Raw genomic sequence first — 20,950 nt, 5'->3', positions numbered from 1 at the left:
TGCCACTTTCTACAACTCACTAATGACATCACAATAAACCCAGCATTCAGATACATCTTCATCTCGGAATCGTATTCCAACACCAAAACCAAACACAGACATTGCAGAAAAATCCTACCTGTAACCCAGATGCAGCTCAGAAAGACACCTTTGTTTCTCTCAAGGTAACATGGGAGTTGAAACCATAAAGCTTTTGAGTCTCGCTGCACCTGGCTCTTTCTAAAAGTACCAGTTTCAGAACACCTTCTAAAAGTCTTCTTTTACAAACTCCAGAAAGGTAAAAGAACTGCTACCGAAACGTTTTTTCTCAAAAGTGCTGAGATTTTATCTCTGAAATCCACGTGTCCACCTGAAACACCATCTCTGTTTCAAAGAACCTCCTTCATAAATCAAGACTCCCACTCATACACAGTAAACACTGCTGTGTGCAGCAAACCTGAGGTTTAATCACTGAATAGTGGAACGGGTACCGTGAGCCATTCTTCAGCATTCATGTAAAAACAAGGTACACGCCGAGACCATTTTTTCACAACACTTTTTGTCAGAAAGGAATAGATTTTGGGCTGAGTTCAGCATGGACACCAGACTCCTTCCTAGACACTTCTAATGTACAGTATATCATATGGCAGGGAAACAAACAGCAACATACGCACGAAAAGACAAACATACCGAAAGAACAAAAAAAGGTCAATTTTTGTTCTTGCGCTTTTATTATTTGAAAGGCCGACCCTTTGAGCAATTCAAGATACCACACTCCCTGTCAGTGATCACGAGCCAGATGCTCTCTCAGAGGTACAGGTCTGTAGTCTGGGTGCCTGGGAGGCTGGACAGTCCTTCAGGACAGGGCTGGGCGCCCTCAGCAGGGACTCCAGCAGCCCCGTTGGACAGCAGGTTGCCCCCGACATAGGACACGCTGGTGCTGCCCAGGAGGCCTATGTTCTCCATCTGCAACAAAGCAAGACATGGCATCAGGGGCTGAAAGCTGTACCACGGTGAGACGGCACTGACTCGGTAGACCTCCAGCCGGCAACAAAAAATGGACATTTTCAGCCCCACCAAATCACACCCCTTACAACATTTACAGCATTTTTACGTTCGCCTGATACACACATTTGTTTGATGGAAATTTCATATAGTGGACTTTACACTCATTGCTTTACTTATCAGAGATAGTGGTCAAAATAGTGCAAAATTTATCCACGCAGTGGGATATTCCTCAACGGTAACATTTTAATATTTAGTAATGCTAAGTGTGGGAATAGAAAACAAGTCCTGCTCTCTGTATTCTTCATTGCCAAACAGTAAGTTGTTTGTTTCAATTTCATATTTTATAATAACTTAATATTTTAACATTTTTATTTCAAGTTTTGTTACTTCATCACACTGATAATGATGTGCTAAAGATTTATCATCATAATCACATTCATCATCGTTATGCTAAGATATGATGCTGTAAGTAACACTGGGTGTGCACAAAGAAGAAGACGGAAATTGAGGAAGTGAAGAAAGAACTAGACTCAATAGTGTACATGGCTCTGGAAGGTGGTACCGTACTCTTACAAGTTATATAAGGACGCAAAGCATTAAAGATCAACTCCAGCTGGCGACCGAGACGTTGACCTTGAAGGGGGGCACATAAAGCAAGCAGCCAGATATTTTACAAATCTCTGCTACACTTCGTTGTTATGATCATGGGGATGGTGAAACCTTTAGCACAATATTCAGCACTTTCAAAAATGAAAATAAAAAGGGAACGGGGCACAAAGCACAACACAAGGGCAACACGTCACAATATGCAGCAGGAGCCATTCCGGAGTTATCGTGCAGGTCAAAGGTGAACAGTTGTGTCTGTATGCGCTAAACGCAAGGGAAAATACATCTTTTTAAAATAATCAACTAATGCATGGAGTTCAGCTGGTGTAGAAGTGTAGCTTGTTCTCCGAGCCCAGTTGTGAGCGCACCCATGCTGGATGATAAAACATGCTAAAGCTTGTTGGGAAAATGTCTGTTTGCAGTGAAGACTGTGCTACCTAAACTAGGAACACACTTATGTGTAAAATGACATCTTTGATCATTCTTTCTCTTTTTGTTATTGTTTCACTTACACACACACACTTTCTGAACCGCTTACCCCATATGGGGTCACGGAGCCTCACCCAGCAACACAGGGCGTAAGGCCAGAGGGGGAGGGGACACACCCAGGACGGGACACCAGTCCGTCGCAAGGCACCCCAAGCGGGACTCGAACCCCAGACCCACCGGAGAGCAGGACCCGGTCCAACCCACTGCGCCACCACACCCCCCTCACTTACATTTACCTTTATTCATTTATAGCAGACACTTTTCTCCAAAGCAACTTCTAACACACTCAATGTAGTGTTATGAGCCCACATACCTTATTCACCAGGGTAACTTACACTGCTAGATACACTACTTACAGTGGGTCACTCATCCATACATCAGTGGAACACACACTCTCTCTCTGTCACTCACACACTATGAGGAAACCTGAAAAGCATGTCTTTGGACTGTGGGAGGAAACCAGAGCACCCAAAGGAAACCCATGCAGACACGGGGAGAACATGCAAACTCCACACACGCTGAGCAGAGATCGAACCCACATCCTCTTGCACCACCCAGGTGCTGTAGGACAGCAGCGCTACTCGCTGTGCCGCTGTGCCGCCATGACACCCATACATTAGTGGAACTATGGGTGAACCTGAACAGCACACCTTTGGACATGCAGTTCAGACTCACTCTTCAGAAAGTCTTGGGCTCCTGATGCTGGTGAAGCCTCTGATAAAGCAAGTGCAGTGAGAGGAACAAAATACGGGAAAGGATGGAAAGGAGGTAGAAGCCCTGACTACTACGAGGGAGTGAATGTGTAGGGCAGTTAACCTCAGCAGAACAAACTGGACCGGACAGGCAGAGCTTTCTGGGAGATTATCAGGGTCGGGAGGCAAGTACGCTGGTGGAAAGATACCACAAAAGGAAGAAATATTCTTCTTTCTGCCCTGCATATTCGTGCAATGCTGTGTTCGTAGAGGCGGGGCTTCCACATGTAACGACGGGTACGAATGTAGGGCAGCGACTGTCATCAGACACATTCAGTGCTGTTGCTGCTTTTTACTTTCAATTTCCAAAGAAACACTTGTGCAAGTAATAAAACAAAAACATGTTCAAGTGGATTACAATCAACCCCTGTCAGAGTAAGTAAAAGTCTGGGGAGTTTTATGAAGCCAATTATGATATCCTTCTGAGAAACTCCTGGCGTCGGACAAACAGAACAGCCTTGGGATGTGTATGCACTGATCAAACCCAAAGAAAAGAGACTGCTGATGATCCAAACTAATGATCCCACAAATTTGGTCTAAGCAGATAAGAGGCAAGTTTACTGCGTGAGCCTGCTATGCGTTTTACTCCAGAGTGGTTTAGGGAATTCTGCAACAAACCATGTGGGAGTTTGGACCCTGCAAAAAAGCCACTGCCATGGCTATTAGCCCGGCTCTAAGTAAGCCTGATCAGTGTGTTTAAAAGGATTAGTTCGATGTCATCTGCCTAAAAAACCCACACAAGCAAACCTCCTATTGCTTCTCAACGGGACACCACATGAGTGAGGATGTGTCACTCTCAGCAGAGTCCATGTCTTCTCAAACCCATCCAGGCTATTCACTTCCGCGCATCCTTCCTTCTACTCCCTCCTCTGACCCTTGAAATCATTCGTCACAAACATTGCCACATCCCACCTCTTGCTCTTCATTGTTGTTGAACATGCGATGTGCCCTGGTGTCATGTAGGCACGACAGGGCACTGGCACATTCTGGCCCATCCTCTTACCTCTGTGGTTCTCACCTGTATCCCGTACCAGAATAAGAATGAAAGCACGTCCTTGGGCAAACCTTGGCTATAATCGGGACACTCTGGAGGCACTGAGGTTGTTTGTGAGTCAGTGTAATTACGTGTACCCCCTTCCAGAGTCCCATTGACTCAAGTGAGCTGTACCAGGATTCCTTTGGAGTAGAACCCTGGGCTTGGAGTGGCAGTGAGAGGAGTCAACCCTGAGGGTTTCACTGTGATGATTGGCATACCTCTTCTTGAGTGCGTGGGGTACAAAACACTACCCTCGTAGAGCACATTGCCTGTGTGTCACTACTCTGACTATTTTCATACTTGCACTTCAAAGTTCAACCAACCAATTTCAAGAACCACTTGTCTCAAGTAGGGTTGCTGTGAGCCAGAGCCTATCTCACAGACACTGAGTACAAGGCTGAAGTGGTGGGCACACCCTGGACAGGACATCAGTCCATCACAGGGTCACAACTAAGTAGCCAGCCACACAGCTGGGCAAAGGTACTGGAACAACTGCAGGGCAAGCACCTTGCTCAAGGGCGCTACAGCCAGAGGCAGGGATCAAACCAGCAACCTTTGGAGCCTAAGGCAGCTGCTCCAACCACAACACCACCAGCTGGCTTCAAGTTTCAATCTTTAAATTTCAAACTTATTGCAAAATCTATTGTGTTTCACATTGTTTCACATTGCGTTCATCCATCCATCCATCATTAATCAATATTTGTCTGAGTGTTACAATCGGGCCACTGACGAAAGAATGTTGTTGAAAGAGTAAGAAAAAGTTTAAAAACTGCAGGCAGAGCATAAAAAGAAATTCACAACATTTAACTGTGAAGTCTGCGCTTTCAAATAGTCATGATTACCCTGCAGTTATACTGTATTTCTGTTAAATTCCTCGTGAAACACCTTGGTACACACAGAGGGCTCATTGTTGGTGCACAGCAGGAATGCATAGTCCTTTATGTAAATGTGTATGCTTTACATGTATGAGGAAGATTAGCAGATGCACAGAACACATACACAGAATATTGCAGTTTCTTACAAGAGAATCTTACTTTTTACATTTCAATGAAAAGTTATTTCCCTGGTTTGATTTTCTATACATTTGCCTGTTTGACGATGAGTTTAATGTGATCTCAACCCAAATATTACCATTAATGAAGAAAGCCCAGGTAATCTCCAAACACTCCAATGTGGAAAAAATAATTAGTCCCCTAAATGATTATACCACATTTATACCACAACAATCTTCCACGAGTCCTGAGAATAATCTTTGTGTTTTTTCCATCCATCCATCTTCCTCCGCTTATCCGGGACCGGGGGCAGTAGTCCAAGCAGAGCCCCCCAGACTTCCCTCTCCCCGCACACCTCCTCCAGTTCCCCTGGGGAAACCCCAAGGCGTTCCCAGGCCAGCCGGGAGACATAGTCTCTCCAACGTGTCCTGGGTCTGCCCCGAGGCCTCCTCCCATTGGGACATGCCCGGAACACCTCCCCAGGGAGGCATCCGGAACAGATGCCCGAGCCACCTCAGCTGGCTCCTCTCGATGCGGAGGAGCAGCAGCTCTACTCCGAGCTCGTCCCGGGTGACTGAGCTCCTCACCCTAACCTTTGTGTTTTTTGTCTCTCATTTTCTTTTTAATGAGCATTGCTTCCACGCTTAGCTCTCACCAAAATATCTCACTTTTGCTGTGTCTGTCTTCACGTAGATTCATGAACACCGAGTTTAGCTGAGACACGTAGAGACCTACAGCCTCCTGGATGTTGTTCTACAGTTTATCGTCACATTGATGATGTTACACCTTGCTTTTTGGGAGATGACGGCCACTGCTAAGTAGACTCACCACCGTCCAGAACTTTCTCTACACACACACATTTTCTGAACCGCTCGTCCCATACGGGGTTGCGGGGAACCGGAGCCTACCCGGCAACACAGGACGTAAGGCCGGAGGGGGAGGGGACACACCCAGGACGGGGAACTTTCTCTAGTTTTGTAAAAATGGTTCTGACTACGGTTGAGTTGAGATTGAAGCCTTAGAAATCGCTGTGCAGCGTCCTCTCCGGCCTGATCGGCCGGTGCAGGGAGATCCGCCTCCGTGAACCTGCGTTCTGCCGACTTCGCTTCTGAGGGTAACGATTTAAACCGGCGGAATTCATGTTGTACGGGGTCGGCCCTAACCATTCCTCATTGTTTACCAAATATTCCAGGAGCTGAGCGCGATTGCTCTGGTAATGAAGTCCATTTCACTCTTGTGAAAGTGGCTGTTACACTTTCACACTAGATGGTTGCTTGTGTTGTGTACCAAAGAAATGAAAGAACAACAGTGGTCTCATTCTCTCTTGGCTTCCATTCTCTGGTTCCCTTCTATGTCTTGTTATGCTGGTTACATGTAGATGGTAGATCTTCACTTTACTCACAGTATGAGAACAATGGAGAAGTGGTCCCATGCCTAGGAAGCTCCAGACTTCTTATTCAATCACCTTAAACAGCTATACCTTACAGTTTAACCCATCGATATCTAGTAAACTCTTTATCAAAACAAGTCTCTTGACTGTTTCCATTCTCCGTAGAAGCTACTTTATTTGCCAAGAATTGAAAGATGTTCGTTACTCTACAGAGAGACCGTAGGAGCAGACAACGTGTGAGGAAGTGGTCCCTTAACTCGTCCCTCGTATGTCTCTCCATCCAGCCCGATTCGCTGTGTTTCTCGGTAAAGCTAGGCTAAGCATGAGAGCACAGATGCACGTTGTTTTCCTGGCGGCAAGGCGAGAGACTCTAAACTTTCTGACATGTGTGCTCAAGCTTTGCCTTGAACGCCTCAAACCAGTACATTTGTTACAGTGGCTAAAGGGCTGCTTAGCATGTCATCGGCCTCATCCCAGACAGAAGGTACAGCTCATGACAAGAGCTGTTATCGTAAAATAGCAGTTAACTGTCAGTATGTTGCAAAGCAGTAAATACATTTTGTCAGTAAGATGAATAATAGACAATAAACAGATAAATAATAAAAAAGCAGATTTGTATTTGAAATACATTTAGATCATTTTCACCAGACACCACCTTGCATCACTCAACACTTATGTTAAAGGGCATTGGGTCATCTAACCTGACACATCCCAATGGTGCTCCATACCAAGCTATACACCCAAGATCAGACATGAAGGTCTAGGAAGCTCAAACCATTTCAGAATTCCCACCAGTGGCCTTCAACACAGCTTTGATGAACTAAATATCTTCCCCAGTTGGTTTGAACTTCAGTGACGCGCAAACAAAGGACCACAGTGCACACTTTGCAAATTCCATGCTAACACAACATACCGCACAAGGTTCAGATAAACACACTATCCATTCTATGAAAATATGGTGGTTTTACAGCACTTCTATGCCAGCTTGTGAACTGGCTCTTACCTTATTGTGGGTAAGGTCCTGTGACACTGTGCTGGCGAACATGCCATAGGACTCCAGAGTAGGCATCTGCTCGGGTTGTCCCATAGTCAGAATGTGCTCTAGGGAGACATTCTGAGTTGCGTACTGTGAGAAACAGCTAGATGACACTTGAGTCTGACTGGTTGACTGCTGTTGCTGTTGTCTGGGAGAAGCTATGGGATATGTTGAGGAGGCTGACAGCACACCCTGGTACTGTCCCACACCACCATTTACTGTAAACTCCACAGAGGGTCCATCTGACGTGCTGTAGGCCACGTAGGAGGTCCCAGGTGGCAGAGCAGTGGACGTACTGGGCGCTGAGGTTACACAAGTGCCAACGTGCCAGTTGTGGATGAACCGTTCACTGGACCCCGGTTCTACTTGGCCGTGGAGAAGGGTAGGACTGCTGTAATTGTAGGCCTGCCACTGCTGGGCATCCACAGGCACCTGTCCGAGGGTTGAGCAGACCCCGTTAACGAATGCGTCCCCATTGGTGATTGTCTGTTTGAAATGACACTGAGACTGGAGTTGGACTAGAACTTGGTTCTGGTGACACTGCTGTGGTTGGAGCTTGGGCAGCTGGTGTGAGATGGTTTCTTGGACCATATCCACTTCCTGTGATGCCCAATGACCATTGTGGAGTGACTGCTCCCAATCCAGCAGTCCATTCTCCACAGGCAGGGCTTCAGAGTTGGCATGCTGGCTTGGTGGCAGGGAGACTTGCGACCCCCCCTGTTGTTGCCAGGGGTCTGATTTGGTTTGCACTGACTGAGCTTTCAGGTGCTGCTGCATTTTCTGCGAGAGCTCCAAAATGGGTGGCTGCAGCTGTGGCCTGCCGGGCAGATAACACATTTGGGCGGTCTGAAGAGAGGCAGTGAGGCTGTCGTGAGCTGGCTGGGTCATGGCCTGGGACTGGGAAACTGATAACTGGGTGTTATTGCCTTCCTCAGTCCTGCCTTCCAGAGAGTCGTGGATATAAGACAGGATTTCATTGTTGGTCAGCAGGTCATTGAGGGAGGGAATGTAGTGTGGGTCCATTTCTACACGCATCATCCTTTCATCAAGAAGCAGCAGCTCCAGGTCTTCAGCATTGAGCCCCAGGTTTTCCAGGGCATTGAAGAGCTCGCTGTTGGAGCAGTTCTCATCACCCTCCAAGGTCAAGGAATCCAGCGTGGACAGGAGTGGATCCAAATTAGCCTTCTCGAGCTCAGGCTCTTCCAATCTGTTTGCAGGAGATGTCCAGGCATCACCACCTGACAAGCCCCCACCCAGTTCACTGGCCAGGCTGCTGTGGAAAGACAATTTGGGCTCTGGAGCCGCCTGACACACGTAAACGGACTCGTCCTGTCTCATCATGGCTCCTAGGAGAGAGCTGGGGTCCACATTGTCCTGGGAGCACTTGTCGGACTTTCCCTTCTTGAACTTGGTGCTCTTGCCCTTGCTCTGGAAGGCATCGGGGAAACCGGGCATGGGGCAGCTTATCTGGTACAGCAGAGCCTCGCCAGTGGCAAATGTAAAGGGGAGGTGCATGGAGCGCTTCCGCAGGTGCTCCCCACCCTCTTCCTCCCTAGTGCAAGAAATCAAGCAATACTGCTCATCACACCTGGGCCCCAGATCAGGGAAGTGTAACATACATTAGGCAGCTGAGATTCCCGCAGAACTCTTGGGAGTTAAACAGAAGAACTGAAACAAAACTGAATGACTAAACACTGCATCTGAACCATCAAACTCCTACTTATTTAATTCCTATTAATAATGAACAGTGTGTTCACTTCTAATTTTATCCATCAAGTGTAAGTCTGGCTTTTATATAAAAACTATGACTATATTCATGACTGATAGGCTACTAAATGGTCGTTGTGCATTCTGGCCTATCAGTCATGAATATAGTCATAGTCATAGTTTAGCACAGTAGTTTTGATTTTGACAGGAAAAATAAACAGAAAGGAAGGAAATGTACAGCACCTAAAAGAGTATTACCATTTCAAAGAGATCTCAGAGCGCTTTACTGACCATTGGGGGCCTCGATATTCCCCCCCAAAAATAAACTGGTAAACTGAATTATTAATCAAAACACATTTTAAGAAGTGCAAGGCAGCTGTAACAGTAATATTTTTAGTGGACCATACAGGTATGTGCACTTACACAAGGGGCCTCTGGGTTGCAATGATGTAGTCAGGTTTGCTGTTCTTATATACCAGTCTAGCATTGGCTTGCACCCACTTCCAGCGGTTATCCTTGGTGAGGAGCCTGAAGACAGTGAGTCCGCTCTCTCCTGTCTTGATCACTGCAAACAAGTTAGTAACAACAGCTCACCATGGCATGCTGTGATTTAGCATTGTCTAAAAGCAAATGAAGCAGTGTGTGAGGAAGTATGGGGAAAGAGGTAACTGCACCATGGTCACCAACTGAGGGAGTGTGTATGAGGGTTCTTCAGCTTTCCCAGAGCTAGTTTATCAAGCAGCCAGGGCACAGGTGGAAGGAACTATGGCTCCATTGTTTCCGCAGAAGAGCCTTAGCAGTAATGGGATCAGCAGACAACTGTATGCTGGCCGAAGCAATGATCCTCAGGGGCCACTTGCAAAACGTGTCATGCTCTTAAATTCGGAGGCCAAAGACATGCCTTTGTTGTGCTTTAGGATTTCCTTATCGCCTGGGAAAGGTTTGCCCGAACATCTAAAATTCTTGCATGTGAAAACTCATTAGGCAGTACTATCTCATACTGTGTCACAGGCCGACAGAAGAGCTGCAAATGGTGGCAAAGACTTTCTGCTTGAACACATTAAAAGTGAATTTCTTGGACAGGGGTTCCTTTAAACCCAGGGTAAACCTGCCACTTTGGATAAAAGTGTCCATTAAGCAAAGAGTTAATGAATACATATCCAGAAGAACCTTATTTATTATCGCAATTTTGAAAATCAATTTCTTATATTTCTCCGCAAACTGCACTTCATATTCTGAAAGGGTATGTCAAAAATGTTTAAGTACATGGCTCCTCAGATTTCTTATTTTTAAAAAAAATTTTGATTCCAATTCAAAAACATTTAAAGCAGCACACTGGGATTTTTCATAAATTTCTCATTTCACCTCTTCAAATACTGTTTGACACCATTTCAGCTTTCGCCTACTTTTTCTTGTTTTGCGCCGCAGGTTTTTTCCTTCCACTGAGCACAAACCTACAAGTCTTTACCCTAATCGTTGTAGTATCCCTCCTCATGAAGTCACTGCAAATTCTGGATATTTACAGTTCCAGACTCGCAATCTGGATCTGCTGCCCTACTTCATTTGCCCATCCCCCCTCTGGCTTGGGCCTTTGCTCAATCTCTCCCATAATCTGGGGGATTATGGGAGACCACGTGCCTGTTTAGATAGCCATCACTGCCCCAGCTTCTGCCCAACTGTTTCTGGTCAGGAGGACTGATTACCCATCAACCACTTGGCTGAGTGGTGAGAGAGCGGGAGGGGACCCTGTTGCGCAATATCACTTATAATACTTGTGACGTTGGGTTCACTGGGTTCACACACTGAACTGGGTGAGTTTTTCCATAAAAACACAACAGAGACCGACAGGATGGTTCAGGGGTGACAAGATCAGCACAGTCTGTATGAAGGAACTGGTGCTACAGTAGATGTCATTGGCCTCCATGTTCATGTCATTATTGCAGGTGATCATCTTTTGTCTAGAAGACTCCAAGAGAATACAAAGAAGCAGTAGTGAAGAATCTTACTCCTCATGTGGTTCTCAGCACAATGGACCATATCAGCTGCGTGGATGAACTGATACCCGGAACCTCGCACTCGCAGCTCTGCCTCCGTGTAGCCCAAGACAATCTTCCCCCTGGGATGAAAACCCAAAGAAGAACACCACAAAACACAAAGTGTGATAAAACTACAATGAACATAACCTCAATAAGAGCTAGAACAACATACTGAGAATATTTTGAATAAAATGTGTAAACAGTACGTAATTCTACAATGTTATGATAATGCTTGTAATTTGAAAAGCGATGCGACAGCTAGGGCTGTTACTTGGCATCACAGGCCATGGGTGTGAAGTCCAGCTTGTGCTTGGTCCTGAAGATCATGTTCTTGGTCCGGATCTCCAAGATCGAGGGAGGCTGCAGAGGTGTCGCGATGGCAAATAGGGCAAGCTGGGGAGGCGCCTGAACACCACTGTGCAGTCGTCGGTTCTGTCCGTGGAGGAACTTCAGTCTGCCCTGTAGGTTAAGTGCCTACAGGTGCAGGGGATGGATAGGAAGGGATGATGTTACACTGCTTCAGTTATGTCATGTGAGCTTGATTTATGTGACAGTCTGCCCTCCTGGAGTTTCAACAGCCTTTCCTATAACTCCCTATTTCATATGCATACTCATACACACACAGGAGCGTGCAGCCCTTCTAGGTCAGTTTTGATCAACCAAGTTCAGTGATGATGCTGGAGTCAAACTTAAGGCAGGAGAGTCCAAACTGAATATGTATGTTGTTTAAGTAGATGCACATTATCAAAAAAGAAAAAGCAACTGAACCCAACCCCAATAAGACATCTGATCTCTTATTCTTTAATGTATTTCCTGAAAAATCATCCTTGGAAACAGAGGCCAACCATCCTTTTGCATTAAATCCTCACTGCTGCTCCAGAAACACGAAGATTTTTAACTGTGACCATTAGCTTTCTTGACAAGCATGGCAAGGGCCAGGAACACAGTCAAAACTCTTGCTTATAAGGCCAAGATAAATACGGTGACTTCAGCACTCAAATTGGGTTGTGCAAAGTACAGAAAATCAAATATTGAGAAAGCAAAATAAAACAGGAGCCTTATATTTTTGAAAGACATTATAATGAATTTGAAATTTGCGCATGATTTACCACTGAGTGAAGAACAGCTGAAACTCTATGAGGACTATGCCTTGGGGGAAAAACAGATCACTGAAGATTAATCAACATACAAGGGATAAAATGGCAAAGTAACTTAATACATCATCTTGCTCTCATTCAAACAGGCCTACATAACACAGGAGTTATTGATGGTGAAGAAAGGAATAAAGGAGTATTTTCTTGATTCAGAATTGTCAAACCATATTTAAAAAAAATCCTTCTAAAACATGCTCAACAGCAAAGGGTTTTGTTAAGGGGGTTTAGTAGCTTGTGCTAATTTTCTTTGTCTGATGCAATCATCATAAATGATCCAGTACTTGTGACTCTGATGTGACTGTGAGGGCCTTTCCTTTGAAGCACACTGGCAAGCACAAGGTGGTGGTCATGTTTTTCCCTTTAACAGCAAATTTTCTCATACAGTTCCAGTAGCATAAGAGATATGTATACTGAATAACGCCTGCAAGAAAATTCAACCTCAGCATTAAAACACTGGCCCTTGTCAGCTCTCTTCTGTGTGTGTGTCCGGACAGTAGAAAGTTTAATTCTGTGATGGTGTGTCAACAAAAGAGTGGGGGCAAGAATGGGGCAAGACCTATGAATTGGAATATGAGACAGGCATGTCTTATGGTTCACTCAAGCTGCCTATGTGGAGTAAAAGCCCCCCAAAATATTCCAGAATCCTCTATCAGCTCCATGAACCATTTAGGTAGGTGCAACTTCATTAAATCAAAATTTTGCCTTTGAATCCAAGCCCAGTTGGTAACTGAAATGTTATCCCTCGGAATCCCTTGTATTCTGCCATCCTTGCTCAACCTCTTTCTTCCAAGAGATTAACTTGGTAGGCTCCGCAGGTTACTCTTCTTAGGGAACCTCTAACAGCAGAGGCTGAGGCCTTGAGATGGGGACGTGGGCCTCTAGAACTCTGAGCTCCAAATCAGGTTTCGTCATGGACGATAAAAAGCCAAGCACTTGCACATCATTCATCTCGCTGGGTGTTGTCCCTCATGAGTGACTCATGGGTAGTGAGTCATGATACTGATTAATGTCCACACGTCATGCTACCAGCCACTAAAGACTCTGCTTGGATGTACATCCATTGGAAAGCTCATTAAAGGAATTAATAAAAATTAAGAAGAATCAAAGTCAAATGACTAATGACATTTCAAATACTTGTGTGCTATATTCATTTGGTCAACATGACTCTCTTTTACTAGGTGAATAACAGGCTTGGCAAACTGCCTGTAGTCCATTTCATTCTGATTATTCAGTTACATTTTACATTTTACATTTATTTAGCTGACACTTTCTGTCCAAAGCGACTTCCAATGAACTCTATGTAGTGTCATCAGCCCATACACCTTATTCACCAAGGTGACTTACACTGCTAGATACACTACTTACAATGGGTCACTCATCCATACGTTTTCAGTTCTGCAGCTCTATAACAAAAAACACCAAGCAGATAACAGCAAGTTCAAGCTAACAGAAGTATGTGTTAAGTCTAAACCTAAAATCAACACTGGTCGTCACTTGAAACTTGCTGGTCATGTTGTTGTTCGAGGTCAGCTATGTTCCCTTTGATTGTCCTCTTTGTAGACATGACAATAGGTAAGGCTTGGTCTTTACGTCTTCTCTAAGAAAGTTCTCTTATTTCACCCTCCTCTTCTTTCCACTGAGACTAAACCCTCTTTCCCCATGACCTAGTTGCTCTCTTAAGATGGATAATTTGTGAGAATTGTGGCTTCTCATCATACAAGGGTCTAAAGTGGTACAACACCTCATTTAGCCATACAAATGGGCTGTCAGGGTACAGCAGACATGGAAGGGCATATGGTGGTGCAGTACTGCTCATGAAGGCAGATGGAAGCAGGGCTGGCCAGGAGCCTGGGAACCCCACGCCTCTCAGGATACCCTGATTCCTGCCTTGGACGGGGGCAGTTCCCTAGGCCTTTGTTGTCCTGCTCAGCACAGTCATGGGACACCAGACTTGTGGCATAGAGGATCAGAACACTCCTTTCTAATAAACGTGATATCCACTGTTCTTGGCTTGGTGCACACCACACACATATACACACTCCACACATTCCAGCAGGCATATTTTTGTATCGGCACAACTTTTAACACGACAGTATTCAGAGCTGGATTAAACTGTTAAGTTGTACATCATTTTGAAGAACAGATTCTGCCAAATGAATAAATCTATTAATTACTTTCAATCAAGGTGAATTTCCAACCCTATGGCAATGAAGTGGCCAAAAGTTACACAGTCAGTTTAAGGAATTAGAGGTTCGCACCAGGAAGCCAGAGGAGTTATCCAGGAGACAGCGGAAGCGACACATAAAACTCCTCTCCAGGAAGGAGGAGTTTTCTGGGGGTAGCTGGTCTGGGTTGTAGGTGACCAAGGCTGGACTAGTGACTGACTCTCCATCTGAAGAAAAAGGCATGAAGTTAAGCAGTGTCAGCCTGTCAGAACAGCAGCATCTGGACTCTTTACACATCAGCTGAGAAATGTCTGATATTCACTGTGTCGAGACATAAGGTTGTGCCTTGATTTGCAAACCTTGGACAACTCCTGTCTCACCAGGTATCCATCACACACAGGCTATGCAGACTACTGCTGCTGTTCATGAACAGCCTGTGTCTTATCCACACCCAGGTGATGACGAAAGCCTCTAATGATGTGTACCCTCAGCCCGACCTGCTGGGCTACAAGCATTTCCAGCTCTTAGTCAAGCAGTTGTTTTGAACACAGAAGCATCAGTAATGTCGGGTTGCCTTTAATTAAAGCAGACGCCCATCCCTGCTGTAGCATTTACTCTGTGTCTTGGGGGGCTTCTCATAAAGGTCACAGACTTCCCTGCAATTGCACTCACCATTCAGTCCATCAGGTAAGCAAGTCAAGCACATGGGGTAGAAGGTACAGTTCCTAAGTACTCTACCAGTATAAAACCACTCAAATGGACACCGAAACAGCAAATGAAATCAATATGTAGTCTTGTAAGTAACACACATTTTAATGCCTCTTTGTATCTGTGGCAAGAACCACAGGAGGTCATCCTTGGGTGCCTGCCTGCTTTTCCATTCTGAGCAGTACTATTCACAAGGAGATGTTCAACCCATAAATACTGAAAATAACTGGTTTAAGCATACCAGAACAATTAATTTGTTCGAGCTACTTCAGCAAAACAATATAAAAAGGACTAGATGATCTACAAAGGACCTCAAATGTTTGACAGTAATATTACACCTTGTGAGTGAGTCACGTCTACCTCCATCCATCCATCCATCCATCCATCCATCCATCCATCCATTTTCTATCCCGCTTGTCCTAGTAGGGTCGCGGAGGCAGTAGTCTACCTCCTCATTCTTAATGCCACGTAATACACATGATTTGTTACGCATCGTTTGTGGTCTGTGTGACTGCAGGGTGCCAATCATAGTGGGGAGGGAGGTATGTAGGTTTAGAGAGGGAGGAGGGTCTCACCCGTGGGGGTCTCATCCTGCTCGCCTACTGCTGGCGGGTTCAGTGCCCAGTGCAGGTTTCTCCTGAACTCCTGTTGGTCCTCAGTGTGAATGAGCTCAAACACGCTCTGGTGCATAACATCCGTCTGAGGCAGGAGAGGGCACAGAGAGGTGGGCTGGTCACTACAATAAATCAGGCTCTCAAATGATTTTCACCACAAATCACCCTTCGTAGACGTCAAGTAGCTATGTCACAAAGATCAGCAGAAAAACAAACAGAAGAATCATGTGCTTTTTGGACAGCAACTATTGTATATAAATCATGGGAAGATCAAATAGTGCTTGCCACTTCAGAAAAATGTTATTATATGTATGAATATACAATTACAAATGCTAACTGAGAAGGCTATTTTAAATATATAAGCTCTTCCAAAGATCTAACATAGAATTATTCATAGGTAACTAGTAGATTACTGAATAAATCACACAAAACATCCTTCACAAATATCCAGTGTGCATGTCACAAAGATGAACGGAAAAAGCCAACTAAACCCCCAAAACACAACTGTAGGTAAACAACCAAACAAATAAGTTAATAAATGAAATATTTATTAATTAATTTATTTATAATGAATGAATGAACGGGGGGTGCGGTGGCGCAGTGGGTTGGACCACAGTCCTGTTCTCCGGTGGGTCTGGGGTTCGAATCCCGCTTGGGGTGCCTTCCGACGGACTGGCGTCCCGTCCTGGGTGTGTCCCCTCCCCCTCCGGCCTTACGCCCTGTGTTACCGGGTTGGCTCCGGTTCCCCGCGACCCCGTATGGGACAAGGGGTTCTGAGAATGTGTGTGTGTGAATGAATGAATGAAACACTACATACATTTGGGGGTTACAATACATTTTATATTAATACATTTTTGAAGTCCTTGACTTGCAGTGGGGTTCCTTTCCGATGACCTAAATCATTATAAATGTTACACAGTATTATATAAACCCTAAGGATACACATACAATTAATACGCATAAACACTGTGTTGTATAATAGGCCTTTGTTATATTTAAAAGACAATGGCTTAGTCAAAATCAATTTTTCAGTCAAATCAGAAATTTGGTGCCTTGCGGCAGCGCTGGCAATCGTTGTTGTACTACAGATGGAGCGATGTTATGGCGAAAAACAAACGTTACGTCCTTACGACGTTATGACCAAATGTCTGAACTCAAAAATAATATAATAATGTTGATAGGATAGGAGTTAAATCCAGGTCATAATAAGATGTATATGTCATAAGTCAAGAACTACCTGTACAATAACATCAATATTATTTTGACAGAATAATGCACCTAAGAAACTTAGAATTTTACCCTTCACACAATGATTTTAGGAACCAAGTACATAGCATGATCTTTTCTCCCATGCTTCTGTCTGTGTTGCGCATTTGTAGGTGTAGTGTGCTTTCAGAGAGAAGTGATAGAAGACTGTTATTAAGGCTACCGATATAGACCTATCCATTGCTGATAATTTTTTAAGTGATTTACTTTACAATTGGAGTAGAGACCTATGGCGCTACCCAAAGCCAATTTAAATAATCAGAATAAATCCATAACACTAACCTGTTCTATTCAAGATAGCTGCAGAAATGGAGAAAGACTGCATTTTACATCATACCCAACATTCAGGTTTCTTGCTCCCTGGTTTTATGTTTAAATGTGGTTTAAATTTGGTATTGACTTGACATGGAATATATTTAATACACTCAGACAAGCGAATAACATCCAATTAATTGAAGTTCAAATAAAATATGAAATCAAAAGGATAACGTATAGGTAGGATTTAAAAGGAAGAAAACTCCATATGCCTTTTACACCAGAAGTAAATTACAACTAGCGTCCTACCCGGAGACAGGCTCATTTCAGTTACAAGAATCCGACTATACAAGGAGTTGTATTTAATACCCCTAATTGGTTTTACAGGCTAGGGGGTGTGGTGGCACAGGCGGTTCGGCCTGTGCCTGCTCTCTGGTGGGTCTGGGGTTCGAGTCCCGCTTGGGGTGCCTTGCGATGGACTGGTGTCTCGTCCTGGGCGTGTCCCCTTCGTCCTGTGTTGCTGGGTTAGGCTCCAGTTTGCCGCAAGCCCGCTTGGGCTGAGCGGTTTCAGTCAATGTTTGTGTGCCTGTTTTACGGGCATTTGTTCACATTTACGAGAACCAAATCTGGATTTCTGTGCCTCACCACAGCTGAATGGTGCGATAAAAAATAAACACTTTTTACATTTATTTATTTAGCAGTCAGAGGGGTGCGGTGGCGCAGTGGGTTGAGCCACAGTCCTTCTCTTCGGTGGGTCTGGGGTTCGAGTCCCGCTGGGGGTGCCTTGCGACAGACTGGCGTCCTGTCCTGGGTGTGTCCCCTCCCCCTCCGGCCTTACGCCCTGTGTTACCGGGTAGGCTCCGGTTCCCCGTGACCCCATATGGGATAAGCGGTTCAGAAAATGTGTGTGTATTTAGCAGTCAGCTTTGCTGATAGCTTTATCCAAGGCGACTTACAGTGATAGCGACACAACACTAAACTTCCTACAATCTTTCACACATTTATACAGTACGGCAAGGTAACACACAAACATACACACTAGAAAAACACCTCTTGGAGAAAAGCCACACTAACATATAAAGTACACACAGACCGACAAGGGAGTGAACCCACAACCAGTTGCACAGTCCAGACGCTGTGACACACCGCGTCAACTTGTTCAGAAAGCGAGGAATGTGTGTATGCTTTGTCTTTGAGCGTTACTGAAATGTACGGTATGTAATAGCTACAACAGAGCTGATGAAATGCAGGTAGACAGGCGGCAGTACGAAGTAATGAATGAAGTGAAAGCGTCTTGTTATGTTGTGCTACAACTCATTAACTGCTGCAGTAACTGTTCCTATTTTAATGGGATTTTGTGATATTTTACCATAAATGGGTGTTACTTTTGGAGCTCAGGAATGCATTAAGTTCTGTCACCGAAACTAATGGTAACGACATTTTTGAGTAAAGAGAATTCACCTGAAGAAAGGTTTTCTGGGAATGCATTACATTTGTAAGGTGACGTAAGACTTTGTGTGAAAGACTCTAAAGAGGCCTAGGAACGTGAGCATAGCTATCAGTCTGGTTTATATCTGTCCCTAAAATAGGGTACAAATGAGCTTGTTTAACTTCTTAACCCGTAGATGACCTGGAGGTCTTATCAAACATTCATCCAAGGGAAATCCTGAGGAAAGCAAGATCAGATTAAAGCAGAGCCTTCCTTAGCTGGCAACCACGAACCAGAGCAGAGATAGAAGGCACATGACAGGAGATGCTGAACTAAATGCTTGGCGTGGTGCAAGTGGGGGTTTGAGGAGCTCAACTTACCTGATGGAATCCCAGGTAATCCTGAATGGTGTGAGATGAGTAAAATATGATCCCTTCTGCTGTGACCACCAGTACAAAGCCATTGAGGGCCTGTGGAAAGAAGTACAGGGCTTCTCTTAAAAGAATATGAAATTAGAAGTTTCTTCCATAATGGAAGTTAAGAAAAAAATCAGTTGAACAAGTCCAGTAGAGGATCCAGTTTGAATTGGTGCAGTAAAAGCGACCTACTACACAGTCCTAACACAGAGACTGAAAGCAGTGCAAAGGAAAAAGGCTGATGCAGATTATTACAGCACTGTGCCTCCAAGACAATTACTAAAGAGCTGTTCAGGAGAAAGAAAAACAGCAGGATGCAGGGGACCAGGAGACCATGGGATCAGGGACATCGCTGACAGTAAAAATAAGCCTCACCGAAAGCGTTTCTGGTTGTCTTATTCCTTGAAGAAATTGTTTCCATTCGGTTCTTTAGTTCCATACTTCCTTTAGCTTCATAACATTTTCATTTAACTTTATTCCACTCTCCAAATCCCCCAGCTAAAAACTCTTTAACAGCACAGTTTATAACTATGCTCCTCCAACACCACCTCTTTACTCCTTTGAGCAGGACACAGCTGAAGGGGTATTGTTCAAAACAAACATGGCCACTCTGTGGAGGAGGACGCAATCTCTCATATGCATCAGATACAGACTGTCAAGAAAGAGAAAAGAGATCTCCATGTGGTGTTTTTGGACTTGGCAAATGCTTCTGGGTCAGTTGCGCACAGTTTACGAAGGGAGGCATTCAGGTTTTGTAAGGTCCTTGAGTGTTTCGAGGCTGCTGAAAGTCTACTTCGGGGATATTCAGTTTTGTTTCAGTACAAAAAAGCTACACAACATTTTGGCATCAGCTGGAGGTTGGAATCATGGCTGGATGTACAATTTCACCACTAGTGTTCACGATGGCAATGAAAGTTATTGGCTTCCAAATGGGAAGGCAGTGTGAGGCTGCAGGATGGGATGCGCCTACCCCCCTATTAGAGTCTTCATGGGCGACATGACGACAGTTGGTGGAAAGGTGGTGCAGGAGAGGTTTTGTATCGATTAGGAAGTAATTCCCTCTATTCTGAAAAAAACTAGATAAAAGCCTGGGAAGGTGCTATAATTCCATGTTGTGTGCTAAGGAGCAAGTTGTGGCACTAAGGGAGGAGGTTGTGAAGGAAATTAAGAGCACTGATGCGTCCCTCCTGTCTGGGAAACTGAAATTCTGATATTTGCAGTTTGGGCTGTTGCCATGCTTTGAACATCCACTTAAAGTATATGAGTTTTACGTCACGGAGGTTGAAAAGCTGGAGCAAATTTTTTGTAAGGTTGTAAGGAAGTGGTTGAGAGTGCCATGCTGTTTAAGTAGTGTGGCGTTATAGGGTAAGGGCATTTTTGAGCTGCTGGTGATGAGTTTGGTCAAAAATTATAAATGTGCTGAAGTGGGCTTGAAGATGACATTGGTGGGATCGAAGGATGTGATGGTGAGAAAGGTGGTGCCATTGGTAAGGACGGGTAGGGGGCGAAACCCTAAAGACGGGGTTGGTGGAATTTGGCGTTAGAGGCTGTTCATTAAGGGTGGCGGTGAAGGGGTTGTCTGAGGCTGCTGAGAAGGCAAGTAAGTGGTCATGGACGAGAAGAGAGCAGGTTAGTTGGGACTGCAAGTTTGAGGGAAGTGTGTAATGTTTTGGTAAAGTTGGTGGCTGGTGGCTAGCAATGGAAGGCAGCTTCTGCTGGTATGTATAGAGGTGTGGTATTGTTAACTGGGATGATTTGAGTTTGTGGAGTTGGTGCGTTTGCTGTGGGTAGAGGGCATTTAACATGTGTGTGGAGGAGGGGTGGGCGTGGGACACCAGATTTCACTGTTGACCTTCCTGAGGTGTTATGGGTTTAATTCAATGAAACAGCGACGAAGGGAGGTGCCCACTTG

General features: G+C 44.8%; 1 protein-coding gene across 1 annotated transcript in view; it reads right to left on the bottom strand.

Annotated features, from left to right (window-relative positions):
• Window positions 1–388: 388 nt before the first annotated feature.
• The window catches only part of LOC108924212 (aryl hydrocarbon receptor-like), a 55,012-nt gene continuing 34,450 nt past the window's right edge, over window positions 389–20,950 (bottom strand). The window contains exons 4-11 of the mRNA XM_018735432.2: window positions 19,003–19,092; window positions 15,634–15,757; window positions 14,444–14,577; window positions 11,303–11,505; window positions 11,002–11,111; window positions 9,419–9,560; window positions 7,256–8,840; window positions 389–945 (exon numbers count right to left, since the gene is read on the bottom strand). Of these exons, the coding sequence (XP_018590948.1) occupies window positions 787–945; window positions 7,256–8,840; window positions 9,419–9,560; window positions 11,002–11,111; window positions 11,303–11,505; window positions 14,444–14,577; window positions 15,634–15,757; window positions 19,003–19,092 (2,547 nt within the window). The 3' untranslated portion in view covers window positions 389–786. The remainder of the gene's footprint in view (window positions 946–7,255; window positions 8,841–9,418; window positions 9,561–11,001; window positions 11,112–11,302; window positions 11,506–14,443; window positions 14,578–15,633; window positions 15,758–19,002; window positions 19,093–20,950) is intronic.

This window comes from Scleropages formosus, chromosome 21 (genome assembly GCF_900964775.1).
Source record: "Scleropages formosus chromosome 21, fSclFor1.1, whole genome shotgun sequence".
Lineage (NCBI taxonomy): Eukaryota > Metazoa > Chordata > Actinopteri > Osteoglossiformes > Osteoglossidae > Scleropages > Scleropages formosus.
Note: the sequence above shows the minus strand (reverse complement) of the source record. Positions and strands in the feature narration are given on the sequence as shown.